The 12,607-nt window shown below is 42.3% G+C and overlaps 1 protein-coding gene across 1 annotated transcript in view; it reads right to left on the bottom strand.

Moving 5' to 3' along the window:
- Positions 1 to 1,506: 1,506 nt before the first annotated feature.
- The window catches only part of plcb3 (phospholipase C, beta 3 (phosphatidylinositol-specific)), a 50,009-nt gene continuing 38,908 nt past the window's right edge, over positions 1,507 to 12,607 (bottom strand). Inside the window, exons 15-34 of the mRNA XM_080486041.1 lie at positions 12,174 to 12,275; positions 11,994 to 12,067; positions 11,812 to 11,908; positions 11,539 to 11,623; positions 10,474 to 10,598; positions 10,070 to 10,224; positions 9,825 to 9,986; positions 9,617 to 9,716; positions 9,408 to 9,512; positions 8,599 to 8,693; positions 8,079 to 8,205; positions 6,835 to 6,876; positions 6,592 to 6,701; positions 6,383 to 6,492; positions 5,129 to 5,288; positions 4,804 to 4,880; positions 4,526 to 4,615; positions 3,849 to 3,906; positions 3,464 to 3,550; positions 1,507 to 2,498 (exon numbers count right to left, since the gene is read on the bottom strand). Of these exons, the coding sequence (XP_080342167.1) occupies positions 2,181 to 2,498; positions 3,464 to 3,550; positions 3,849 to 3,906; positions 4,526 to 4,615; positions 4,804 to 4,880; positions 5,129 to 5,288; positions 6,383 to 6,492; positions 6,592 to 6,701; positions 6,835 to 6,876; positions 8,079 to 8,205; positions 8,599 to 8,693; positions 9,408 to 9,512; positions 9,617 to 9,716; positions 9,825 to 9,986; positions 10,070 to 10,224; positions 10,474 to 10,598; positions 11,539 to 11,623; positions 11,812 to 11,908; positions 11,994 to 12,067; positions 12,174 to 12,275 (2,279 nt within the window). The 3' untranslated portion in view covers positions 1,507 to 2,180. The remainder of the gene's footprint in view (positions 2,499 to 3,463; positions 3,551 to 3,848; positions 3,907 to 4,525; positions 4,616 to 4,803; positions 4,881 to 5,128; positions 5,289 to 6,382; positions 6,493 to 6,591; positions 6,702 to 6,834; positions 6,877 to 8,078; positions 8,206 to 8,598; positions 8,694 to 9,407; positions 9,513 to 9,616; positions 9,717 to 9,824; positions 9,987 to 10,069; positions 10,225 to 10,473; positions 10,599 to 11,538; positions 11,624 to 11,811; positions 11,909 to 11,993; positions 12,068 to 12,173; positions 12,276 to 12,607) is intronic.

Genomic DNA, 12,607 nt, shown 5'->3' with positions numbered 1-12,607 from the left:
GGAGGAAAAGCGCCGACCCCTGCAGGTTCGGGCTGCCGTGGCCGTCCAGCTAATGACCCATGTATTAAACCAGAGAGTGTTGGCTCGGAGGGGGGGAAGTAAGCTGGACAAAGCAGAGCTGCATGGTTCCAAGTGCATACACAGGATGTGACAAGGAAAAAAAACAACAAAACAAAAAAAAAAAATAATCCATCATAAAACATTTTTAAAAAGTTGGAGGAAAAAAAAAAATTCCATTTAAATGTGCGATCGTTTACAGATTTGAGTTTTTGAGGGCGATCAGACAGACAGGCAGCCAGCACTCTTTGAGGGAGGGAGGTGAGAGAGGATAAAAATTACTTTTTCATCCTCTGTTTTCCTCTCTGACGTCCATCCTTCAGCAGCACTTGTGGTCAGTAGTAAAATTCACATACATCTAAACATCAACACAGAACACAAACACACAGTACCGTCATTTTACCCCTCAAAGTGAAGCTAGAAAAAAGGACAGCTGCAGTAAGATTTAAGGGATCAGGGGGAATAAATACAGCAAAGCTTTGGTAGAGACAACAAAAGACATTTACCTTAACGTACCATTAGAAATCCCACATTCAAGTGGCGATGAGACGCTGGAGGAAGAATACATCTATTTCACCCCAACTGATATTTACATAAACTGCTTCTCTGTTTGTCGTGTAGAGAAAAGAAATCGACGCTTTGTGCATTTTTACATTAAGTTGTCATAGTGCAGCTTCAAGAGGACCGTCTCATACAGTAGTGTTGCTAATTTAGCGTCTGATGTCCTTGTCTGGGATGACAAACTGGCCACACACACACACACACACACACACACACACACACACACACACACACACACACACACACACACACACACACACACACACACACACACACACACACACACACACACACACACACACACACACACACACACACACACACACACACACACACACACACACACACACACACACACACACACACACACACACACACACACACACACAGAGCAAGCAGCGTCTTTCCATTAAGCAGAAAGTTTTACTGTCCCCAAACTGGATGCCTCATCAAGAGATTAACACGCGGCTGCATGCATGCACACATATCCCCATTGAGTTTTAAATCTCTGATATTTGTAAAAAAATAAAAATAAAAAAAAATTTAATAACATCATATATATATATTGAGACCTGTCCTTGTTCAGTGTGTGTTCTGTTTTTCAGACAGGGAGTAGATTGGATGGGATGAGGATTTTAGAGACTTTGGGCCTCTGAACCAATAAACTGCATCTGTGCGAGTGTGTGTCAGCGTCTGTTCCAGAGAGGGATGTGTCCACTCACACATGATTTAGAGGGCGAAAGCTTCCCGTCACTTAAACCCTCACTCACTCACTCACAAACCTACACTCTCATAATTTTGTGGCCAGATGGACGACGGATGACCCCGCAAACCTCACGCTACGATTTGATTCCAGGTCGGAGGCCAGACGCTGTATATCCAACAATGATGCAGCAAATCCTGTGTGTTTGTGTGTGTGGGTGCGTGTGTGTCTGTGTGTGTGTAACAGGATTATCAGAGGGAATGAACAGAACATCAATTAAAAGGCAAAATATTGAGGCAGCAGCACCGCTTGCTGGTCAAACACTGTAATTACATCTTAAAAACTAAGATAACACTTTTTTTTTTTTTTAATCTAGACTAAAACTCTCTTTGTTCATGCTCTCTCTTCATGCTATTATTGTTCATTTCTTTCCTGTAAATTCTTCAACATTCATGGTCAGGCTGCAGTTTTCCCACAGTTTGAAGTTCTCCCCAAAAAGGAAAAAAAAAGTTTTTTAAATTTCTGTTCTGACAGAAAAAAAAACGCAGCAAAGCTTGATGAACAAACATAAATAGTGAAGATGCAAGAAAACAAATGGGAAGGATACGACAATAAAAGCAAGGTGAATATTCTGGGGTTTTTTAAAAAAGGGGGGGTTTGGTTATGATTCGGATGAATCCTCTAATAAGAGCAAAATAAAAAATGTACAGCTCCTTGGACAACAACAAAACAGTCGGTAATAAAAAAAACCAAAACAATAAAAACCCAATAAAATTAGTAAATCTCCATTATTACTATCCCACATTATATTCATTACAGACCCCTAATGTATGTGTTCTCCTTTGTGCAAGCGAACGTTTCAGCCGAACGACACCTCGGCCTCCGACAGGACGGGGGTGGTGGACGACGAGGTGGAGTCGGCCAGCGAGGCGGTGCTATTGTCCATGCTAGTGTTCCACGAGCTCCGATTGGGCGTGGAGGGGTACGACGGCGTGGAGCAGTTGGAGGGCGGGCCCGAGCCCGAGCCCGAGCCGGGGCTGCTGTGGTTGGACCTGGAGGAGAAGAGCGCGTCCCAGCCCAGGCCTTTGTTCTGGAGCTCCAGCTGAAGGTGCTGGCAGATTTCCTCTGGCAGCCGGTGGTGCTCCTCGTCCAGCTCCCTCTGCAGCCGAGACTCGAGCTGCACAGCGACACAGCAGGGGAAACATTTCGCTCAACCACTGAGTAACATGCACCTCACTCAGGTTGTGTGCATTGGCTAGTATTATTACAATATGACCAGGTTGGCATAAAAACAAATTTTTATTATGAATTAAAAATGTTCACTTTTTGTGCTGAATTTCAAAAAGTGCAATCACAATTTTCAATCCCACACTCAACTCCTAAAGGATTGGAACAGTGAGCGCCATCCCTTAATTTGGGCTGAAAACATTTGGGTTTCACAGAATCAAGAAGATAAAGCAGTAACACCCCGGCTTTTATTTCCACTTATTTACATCTGGATCTGACACACAGTTCAGACTTCTGCCTTTTTGGGAACCGCAAGCAACGTTTTTGGGAAGTAAATATAAAACCTCATTAAGAATATCAAACTCCATTCTTCCAGCATGATATCTCATGAAAGTAAAGAACTTTCCATTAAGAATTTTTATTTATTTATTTATTTTTTTTAAAAGTTGTAGCCGCACCTCTTTCCCAGTGACGTCTAATATAGTCTGTTGAATTCTTATTGGTGAACTTTTTTTTTCCCTTCATATTTGAATTCTGCCTAAACTTTCATTAAATCTACAAGTCTTCATTTCTTTCATAAATATAGTTAAAGACCTGTAAATATCAATGCACGTCTTCTTTACACAAGTCATCAGGTCTTGATTTTCTGTTGTGATACAGACGGACGTGGCTTTTTTGTGTTTCAGATCTGTTGGTTTTTGTTTTTTTACTTAAACTGCTCACTCTTTAAACACTGTGTGTTGTAACTTCTTCCACTCATAGTAAACTGAGAACCCCCCCCCAGGGACCTCTAATTTTGAAAAAGCCGTTCAGAATAAGGCCGGCCGGTTGTGAACAACTGGTATTAGTGTTCGTTAGTACAGTCGTGCTGCTTTGTGCCGTGTTTTCCTTCAGACCAGAGTTGCTTTGGCTCACCAGTGGAAGCTCTTCGTCTATGTGTTGCAGAACCTCCCGATGCCTCAGAGCGAGCTTCTCCTGCCTCTTGGTCTGCTCATCCTCCAGCTGGAGTTCACAAAACAGAAGTCCAAGGTTTAAAAAAGAAAAAACAACCCGGCGATATCAGGATTAAGAACAAGAAGGAGACGCCAACGGTAGAAACACTAATGGGATCGATGTGCGACTGGTGGTACGATGGTTTGTTGATTTAATTTGCTGTCTGTGCCAGAACATAGTTCAGAGCCAAAGGGGACAATGAAGGCGAGGACTGTGTTAAAGCGAGACAGATTGGATAAAGAATCTCTCTGGGGTATGTTCGGCTGTCGTATAAAAGCTCGGGAGGGAATTCTTTTTGTGTACTTACCCTTCGAATTAAAGAGACAGAATCCTGAATGTGTTTCCTGTTGATCTCAGCCAGCTCTCTGGAGAGAGAAAAAGAAATATACACAGACATGGTGAGGAGAATAAAAGAAATATGGATTAAATATCTTTCCTTGAAAAATATAATAAAAGACGGATGAACTCTAATAATAGTGTGACCCTGTGGGAATATGACTGGTGAGTGTGTGGAAATGATATTAATTAGATATAGAGATACACAGTGGTAATGTCTGTAATATGAATTTGGGAGTTTATCTATGAAATTCTATTCAGCTCCGGGGCATCTTTTTTATTTGGAGTGGGCCAGGCCACTAAACTAACACCACAAATGTTATTAGTCACAAGCAAATGTTTCACTTTATTTTAGTGCAAAAAAAAAAAAACAAAGATGTGAAACATCTTAAAAGAGACTGTTTCTGTAGGGCATTTCAACAATACCAAGACTCATTTCAACTCGGAGCTGCTGCAGAAAACTATGATTTTGACTGAACATTGCTGCATTTTATAACTCTGTTAAATAAAAATGAAAAAATAAAAAAAGCTGCAAACATCTGTCAACAACATGAAGGATAGGAGAGTGGAGCCACCACAGAGGTGAGAACAGCACACTGCTGAAGATCGTGAGATCGTTCATCGTTTGCTGACTAAGCAGTTTCTTACGTTTCAGCCTTGTCTTTGTCGTGGGTCTTGGCCTCACTGATGCTGTTCTGTCGTTTTCTGTCCTGGATCTTCTGGAGCTCCTTCTTCTCCCTGCGGTGACAGCCCGGCATGACGTTCACAAAAGGACAAATTGCAAAACTTGGGAGAGGAAACTTTTATTATCTCATTATCATGAGTCAAAACCAAGAAGCCACGACGGCAGTGACTTCTGACCTGGGTTCCTCCGGTACCCAACTGTTTCCCTAATTGGCGGGGCAAGGTCAAACGGCTGTACTTACTTGTCGCACGTTTCCCTGAGCTTCTTCAGCTGAGCTGCTTGGCATTCAAGGGCCGTTTCCTTCAACTTCTGGAAGGCCTGAGTACACACCGCGGTAGACATTGAACCCGTCAGCGAGTCCTCGCGCAGGCAGAAGCGCCACAAAGTTTCTCAGAGGTCAGTCTTTGTGTGTATTTAATAATTCATGGGAGGTAGATGAAGTAACTTTGAGAACGGGTGCTGCAGTGACCCTCAGATTTACAGTGTGTGTGTGTGTGTGTGTGTGTGTGTGTGTGTGTGTGTGTGTGTGTGTGTGTGTGTGTGTGTGTGTGTGTGTGTGTGTTCACCTCTTTCAGGTGTTCTTGCTGCTTCGCTCTTTCCAGCAGGTGAAGCTCTCGCCGAAGTTTCAGGAGTTCCTTCATCTGCCACTCCCGCAGATGGACCGTCTGCGTCTCCAGCTCCTTGTCTAATTTAATCAGCTCGCGTTGCACCCCTTCCTGCGGTTCGCTGAGGAGCACAAAGAAGCCGAGTTCGCTCTGAACACCCTCCTGCGCTGAAACAAGGAGCTTCACTCCACCATCTGCTAATTCTTTTCATCAGACTCTCGCGGTATCTTACTGCCATCTGCTCCTACTTATTTCCAAGTCATCTTTATATTAGGCTCCATTTACATGCATCACTTCCTTAATTTCATTGGTGTAGGTTGAGAGGAAAGCAGGGGAGTGATGTTTCTGACGGGTGGTGGGGTGGGGGGGGTGGGGTGGTAGTGGTGGGGGGGTATTTTGAAAGAGCTATTTTGGCCAGATTGTGAGGATAGCTTCAGTAACTCACGCCGCCGTCAGTCATGAAGAGAGACATCGTGCAGTTTAACATATCTTTGACATTGATCTCATAAAATTCAGTGTAGACAGTGGAGCAATTACTATTCCTGTAAAAACAGCTAAAATTACACCGTCGACAGAAGCTTCAAAATCCTTATACTTTGTAATTTATAGAAAAAACAAATCCTGATGAAAGTGTTTCAGATAAAAATGAATAGATACAATCATTGCTGTTCTTTATCTGTCGTTTTACTGTGAAAGTTTCAAACAAGGTTCCTGGAGCTCATTTTATTGTGTGTGGCCCCCAAATGCAAATAAGATGGATCTTTATTGTATTTCTACATTTCTGCACAATGAAATTTACGTTGACCACTATCTCTGCAGCATAAGTCTAAAAACATTTCATTTTGAGAATACAGGAAATTGAAATTTCACACAGAATTTCTAACAAAAGATTGAGCCATGTGTGAGTTTAGTGTTAATTAGGTGAGTTTAGCAGTTTTACTAGACATTTGTTGTATAAAAGAGATTTAATCGCTGTAAATGAGGGAGAAATTTTCATTGTAAAACAGAGTTTGAGACCAACAAGGTGCTGCCCCTGATATCACAGCCTGGATTCGTGTCCACATGCTCTTGTACTTTGAATTCTTTGTTGTGCATCGTGAGTAAGCCGCTCCTCCTCTCCACCCCACTGCTCATGTTTCTTAGGTTAAACTGCCGGTCTGACAAAGAGCATTCTCAGTGTGATGTCTCGCCTACACTCTATAAACTCATTCTTACTTTTTCCTGATGCTGCGTTTGAGGTGTTTCTCCATCTGACTGCGTCTCCTCTGGGTGTCGGAGTGAAGCTGGCTGTTCCGGCTCTTCTGGTCCTTACTCAGATTCCATACCTACATTAAAAAAAATAAAAAAAAAGCCACACGTGAGCATTTCAATGGTTTTAATGAATGAATTGCCAGCAGAATTGTTTTGTTTTTTTTACTTTGTACCTTCTTCAGATGTTTCTTCCGCAGCTCTTTGAGTTCTTTGCTCTGTTTCTTCAACAGCTTCAAATAACCCTTCTGTTGCCTGAGGTCGTCCACAGAGTGCACTTGGACGTCTGCGAAACAGGAAGCGGGATAAATCAATAAGTCTCTCCGGGCTTGTCCAGCTCATAAAGACGAACGTAAGAGATGGAGTCCACACTTTTCACTCCACCGCGTGTGGACGTGAAAACGCTGCCATGACCTTACCTCCAAGAACAGTGGCTATGAGGTCCTCCCTGGGAGTTTGTGCTACACGCGTAAACAAAGAAGCAGACACAGAGTATGCGTGAGATGGATGATGGACCAAAGAGCCAGACACAACTGGCAAAACGCTGGTTTTGCTTTGTGTGGAGAAAGGAAGGAAGGACACAGGACATGAGGAGAAATTCAACTGAATTCCTGCAAAGCCAAACTTGTAGATGCCAGGCACAGCATGGATACAGTATGACGTGGGTAAAATGTCTTTTAAAGCATGTCTCATAATTTAACACGACATCATGTAATAGTCTCACATGAATTCATGGATCGATTGAAGAGAGGTGATTTTAGCTTGTACCAGATGTAAACGGTAAATGGACTTCACTTATATAACGTCTTTCAGCTGTGTGAGCAAAGCACTCTACATAGTTCATCACATTCACACACACATTCACACACCATTGGAAGCTACAGTCATGCAGGGCGCCGTCAGTCCAATGGGAGCAGTTTGGGACGGAAATTTAACAACCGTCGCCTTTACGGCAGATCAACGACTCACAGAAATGAATATTACTACAACAACTCCATCATTGGTGAGCTCAATATATGGCTTTATTCCCTCTGGTATATGTACGTGACATACAGGTTATCAATTTAAAATAACCCGCAAATAAAACAGCATCAGCCTGTTTAGACTTTTGATTCCATTTTCTAACAAGTAAATATGGGAAAGACAAAACTGCTTGGAGTCACACACAATGAAGGATTGAGCACAAAACTACGTGTATTAGCTATTTTTGTCAAACCTTGTCTTTATGATCAGGTCAATGTGGTCTCACTTCCTGTACCTTAATGTAATACTGACATACTGATGGATAGTTCACGATAAATTAAGCTTCATTAGAGAGCTCAACAGCAGATTATTGACGTGACTGCGCAACTTTTCCTTGGACAGAAACTCTAAAGAGGAGGAAGTTGAGCAAACAGAGCCTCCAGCTAAGTGGAAGCCTCACAATTTAACCCTCACATACTGTTCTTTATGGTTTCACGGTGTGATGTGGGTCAGTTTTAACAAATATGAGCCTCAACAAGTGTATTTTGCATCACTTTGGGAAAACTCTAGAATGACATCTAGGTTTTTTTTAACTTTCGAATAGTATGAAAAAGATTATCAGATGATGATGTGCAATATGAAACAATATTTAAATGTATTTAAAGCGTGTGTGTGTGTGTGTGTGTGTGTGTGTGTGTACCTGGTGCGGGAAGCTTGTGGATGTCTGGGGGTTCAATAAAGCATGGGGGCAGAGGCTGGAAGGGCGAGGAGGGAAAACCTGGATCGTCTCCCTTGATCTCTCCGTCTTTGTGGTGGTTGGAGACGTGCTGCACGAAAAATAGGATGCAGAATTAAAGAAAGAAAAAACAAAGACGGAGTATAGGAAGGTACCGGAAGCCTTCAAGGTGTGGGCGAAGTGTGACACGGGAGAAGTGACACACACACACACACACACACACACACACACACACACACACACACACACACACACACACACACACACACACACACACACACACACACACACACACACACACACACACACACACACACACACACACACACACACACACACACACACACACACACACACACACACACACACACACACACACACACACACACACACACACACACACACACACACACACACACACACAGGTTTTGACCTTAGAGCAATATAACGAGCCGCTTGTTCTGAACAGACATGCATGTCTCACCTCACTGTTGTCCTCGATGAGAACAGCCAGCTGCGTCTCTCGCTTGTGCAACTGATTGATGTGTTTAATTGGGTTGATCAAGGCCTCGGCGTACTCTGTGAACACACACATACACACACACACACACACATTGTCGGAATGGAGGCTCTTTCTGTTGGGAGTCACGTTTTCACTGGGTGGAAACAAGAATATTTTCAGTTCCCTGAACTCGAGAGGAACCGTTTCCATCCCTGCTCTTGGGACTTTTCCATGAAGAGAAACAAAACAATGATAAATGCTTCAGTTGTGGAAATGGAGGACTAGTAAACGGCATGTTGTAGCACTCTGGCCTCACCGATGGTTTGGCTGTATAACGGTAACGGTGTGTGTAGTTTCATATACCATGATTACTACAACAGCTATTCCTTATTTGAACATGGAGGCAGTAAGACTATCTAGATCACATATTTAGATTATTAGGAACATTGATTTACATGTATTTGTAATAAAAAAAAAACATTCTCAAGTGAAAAACATTAGCCTCACATTATAAAGGATTAACCAGTAAATGTGCAGATATAGTAATAGTGTGAATATGTGAGGGATTGCTTTTTGTCTTTTGCTGGCAGAGATCGGGAACCTAAGTTGCCTAAAACTGTATAAAAAATAAATAAATCATAATTCCAAGTGAGAATACTCACATGACAAACTAACTTTAATGAGTAATTTGTACATTCAAATGCCATAAAAACATTTCTTTAAAGTGTGTTTCCACTTTCTGACATGAGAAACGCATTGATGGAATGGTTGATTTTGAAGTGGGTTCCTACCCTGGTGTTCATTGGGGATGTAGTCCTGAGCTTCAGTGCACACCAATAAGGAGGGCAGCAGGAGGGGCTGGTTCAGATCATTCTTCAGGTTGATGTAGTGGTAGCCTGAAAGAGATGATAATAATAAGTGAATGATGGGTAGCAGAAATCAGATAAGGAACGACGTTCCTATCGACCTTTCCAGGGTAAATCTGTTGGTGTGTATTTACCAGGTCTGACAGCGGACACAGGAAGGATTCGATGGCCAATGAACTTTCCGTTTTCCTCAAACACAGCTATCCTCAGAGAGGCCAGAGTAGGAAGGACCACCTAGAGACACCATGGGAGAAGTTTAAGAGTCTTGCAAGAGGCAACAAAGACGGAAAAATAATGAGAGGGATGAAAATCTGAGCGTCATATGACCCCAGTCACGGTCACCTTGTTGAAAACAAACATCTCATCGTCCCACACGGGGTCCAGTGAGTTCCCATTGGACGGTTTGGTTCTGTACTTCCTCTTCGTATCGGCAGGAAGTCCAAAGATGTCCACTTCAACGAACACGCCCACTTTCTTATCAGTCAGAAACTGGCCTGAGATCACCTGCCGGAGGTTCAAATATGTTTGTGTATTATAAAAGATCATTAATACTGCATACATTTACACACAAGTCAGTATGTACTCACTTTAATTTTAATTGTGTTCGCAACAATCCCGTCCACTGTGTCCTCTGTAAACGGGTCAAAGTGTTTGTCCGTTCTTCTCATGAACTCTGGCTTCAGTAGATATCCGCTGCGGCCATTGTACTCAAACACGCCCATGTTCAGCTGCATGGGAAGGTCTGAGAGAGAGGAGGAGGAAGAGGAGGAAGAGGAGGAGGAGGAGCATGACGAAGGGGAAAATAAATGTCACGATCATCCTTTTCTAATGTACAACTCCTGATTTAGTCACTTCAGTGTCCGTTTTGTTCTCAGTTGAAGAAGAGAGTTTCAGTGCAAAGTGTGAGTTCAGTGACCCATCATCACCACAACGATTAACAAAACCCAAATAGCATAAACAAACTTTTTTTTTTTTTTTTTTAAGTGCTCACCAAGAGTCTGGAAGTTTAGCGCCGCCATCTGACAGCCGGCGTTCCAGAAGAGCTGAGGCATGTAGTTGGAGCTGTCCACCCTCGTCCCTTTGGGATAAATCCTGCTCAGCTGGTTCTTATTGTACCTGCACACTGCTGTTAAAGATTTACACTTGAATCTGTTTTCAGTATTTGATGAGAAAAGTTTTGAGGTCTTTCAGGCCACAATTTACTAAAACAATGTTTTCTTATTGAACATTTTTAATACATCATATACTCACACACTGCATTTTATTGTTTTATGAAGCTCAGCCTCCAGAAACTTTATGACCAAAAGAGTTATTTTTGTCCAACTACATACGAAAAGATATAAAACTTCCACAGTAAATATAACACACTCTTTGAATTTAAACATATTATTCTGCTATTTATCCCAAAAAGTTTGTTAAGTTGAACACTGCAATTGATGACCGTTAACTTTTTGGAGCCATTTTAACATTTTTTGGTCATTTTTTAAGACCAAACGTTTCAGTTTAACGTCAAAACATGACCAAACAAACTGTGCAATGCTGTATGGATAAAACAAGTAGAAAATGGAAAAAAAAAACTAACTATACCCAGAAAAAATTGGATGAGAACAAATTGTAATAATGAGGACTTTCTTAGATAAACCCGCTATATTATCAGTAGCCCATAAGGTACATTTCTTCTAAGATCTGTTCTTTAAGTTAAAAAAGCTCAATGTTAATAGGCTCGCAGTCATAACTGCATAACTAAGAGATATATTCAAAAAAAGAAAAAAGGGAAATTAGAGGGTAAAAAGTCAAACCAATTGCCAGAGAAATTACTACTCAGACTATAAGATAAATGACTACTTCGCCACTGTAATCATGTAAGTGGACCTTGTTCCCTCCCACATCTGCTTGCTGGATTGCAATGTTTTTCTGTGTCTTCCTACATAATGGCAGCAGCAGGCAGACCAGAGAAAGTCAGTAATTCTAACCGAAAATGTTTCATCATCCAACTGAAAATGGTTATTTTGACACAAATGTTCTGTGCGACACACACGTCACTCTCCAAGGATACTCGACAAACTCGATGGGGGAATTCTTCAAGGTATCCATGCCTTTAGTTTCCACGAAGGACGACATCTCATAGAACTTTCTCCTTTCTAGACGACGAAGCGACAGCAGGACAAAGTCAGAAAACAATGGCAGAGCTGCAGTTTTACGTTTAGGTAAGTGCACGCCGACAATCCGTCCGCTTCGTGTGCTGCAAAGTAAAGTTACTTGGCGTTTTGGGGGCTCGTCTGCGCCCCCTCACATGCCATCTTCACTGTCCACCCCTTCCATCACTTACTAGTTGCCAACTCGAAGCTCTTGAACTTGACAGGTTCGATGTAGTTGACGAGAGTCGACATCTCCTCTGTGGCGTTCACCTCGCTGCTGGCGGTGCCCTGAGGGGAGGCAGATACCACCGGTCCATCAATCAGCCCGTCGGCCAGTCAAAACAAGCCGCCGGTCCTCCGCGACAGCGCCTACCTCATCAGTGTTTGGCTTTTTCAACTCTGTCGCGTTCTCATCCTCCTCTTCCTCCTCACTCTCTCCTTCACCCCCTGGAAGGAAGTGACAAAAAAAAATTAAAAAAAACAGCTCAAAAATGAGAAAGTAAAAATTGTTGGCTTAGTTCTACTCAGTCATGATGTTGTTCTTCAAACCCACCAAGTGATTTGCGAGGCTCTGAGTCTTTCATCATGTTCTCCGCCATCTTTTCCTCGCCATTGGACATCAGATGGCCTCCTTCGTGCCTCACCAGAGGGCAGTCTGTAAAGACGGCATCCTGTCATGGTAAATCTGTGCACCGTTTCAACAACCCGGGAAATGCTTTGTATTGAATTCCAAACTATCCGTGTAGCAATCTTAAACAAATTCTGACTGTTTAAAATAAATGCCTTGCTCTCTTTTTTTTTTACCAGCTGAAATATGAAAATGCGTTGAAATGGTGCCACATTTGTACGGAACATGCATTTGTGGGAAGAGCAGCAGAGGTAAGTATGCCAAACGTCTGCCGATAAAATAAACCTCCACATCAAAGAAACTAAAGAAGAACCGGAATTAGATATTTGCACACTAATAATTAGCCGCACTCACAATAT

The sequence above is a fragment of the Lipophrys pholis genome (assembly GCF_963383615.2).
Source record: "Lipophrys pholis genome assembly, chromosome: 18".
NCBI lineage: Eukaryota > Metazoa > Chordata > Actinopteri > Blenniiformes > Blenniidae > Lipophrys > Lipophrys pholis.
This window is presented reverse-complemented; position numbering and strand designations above follow the sequence as displayed.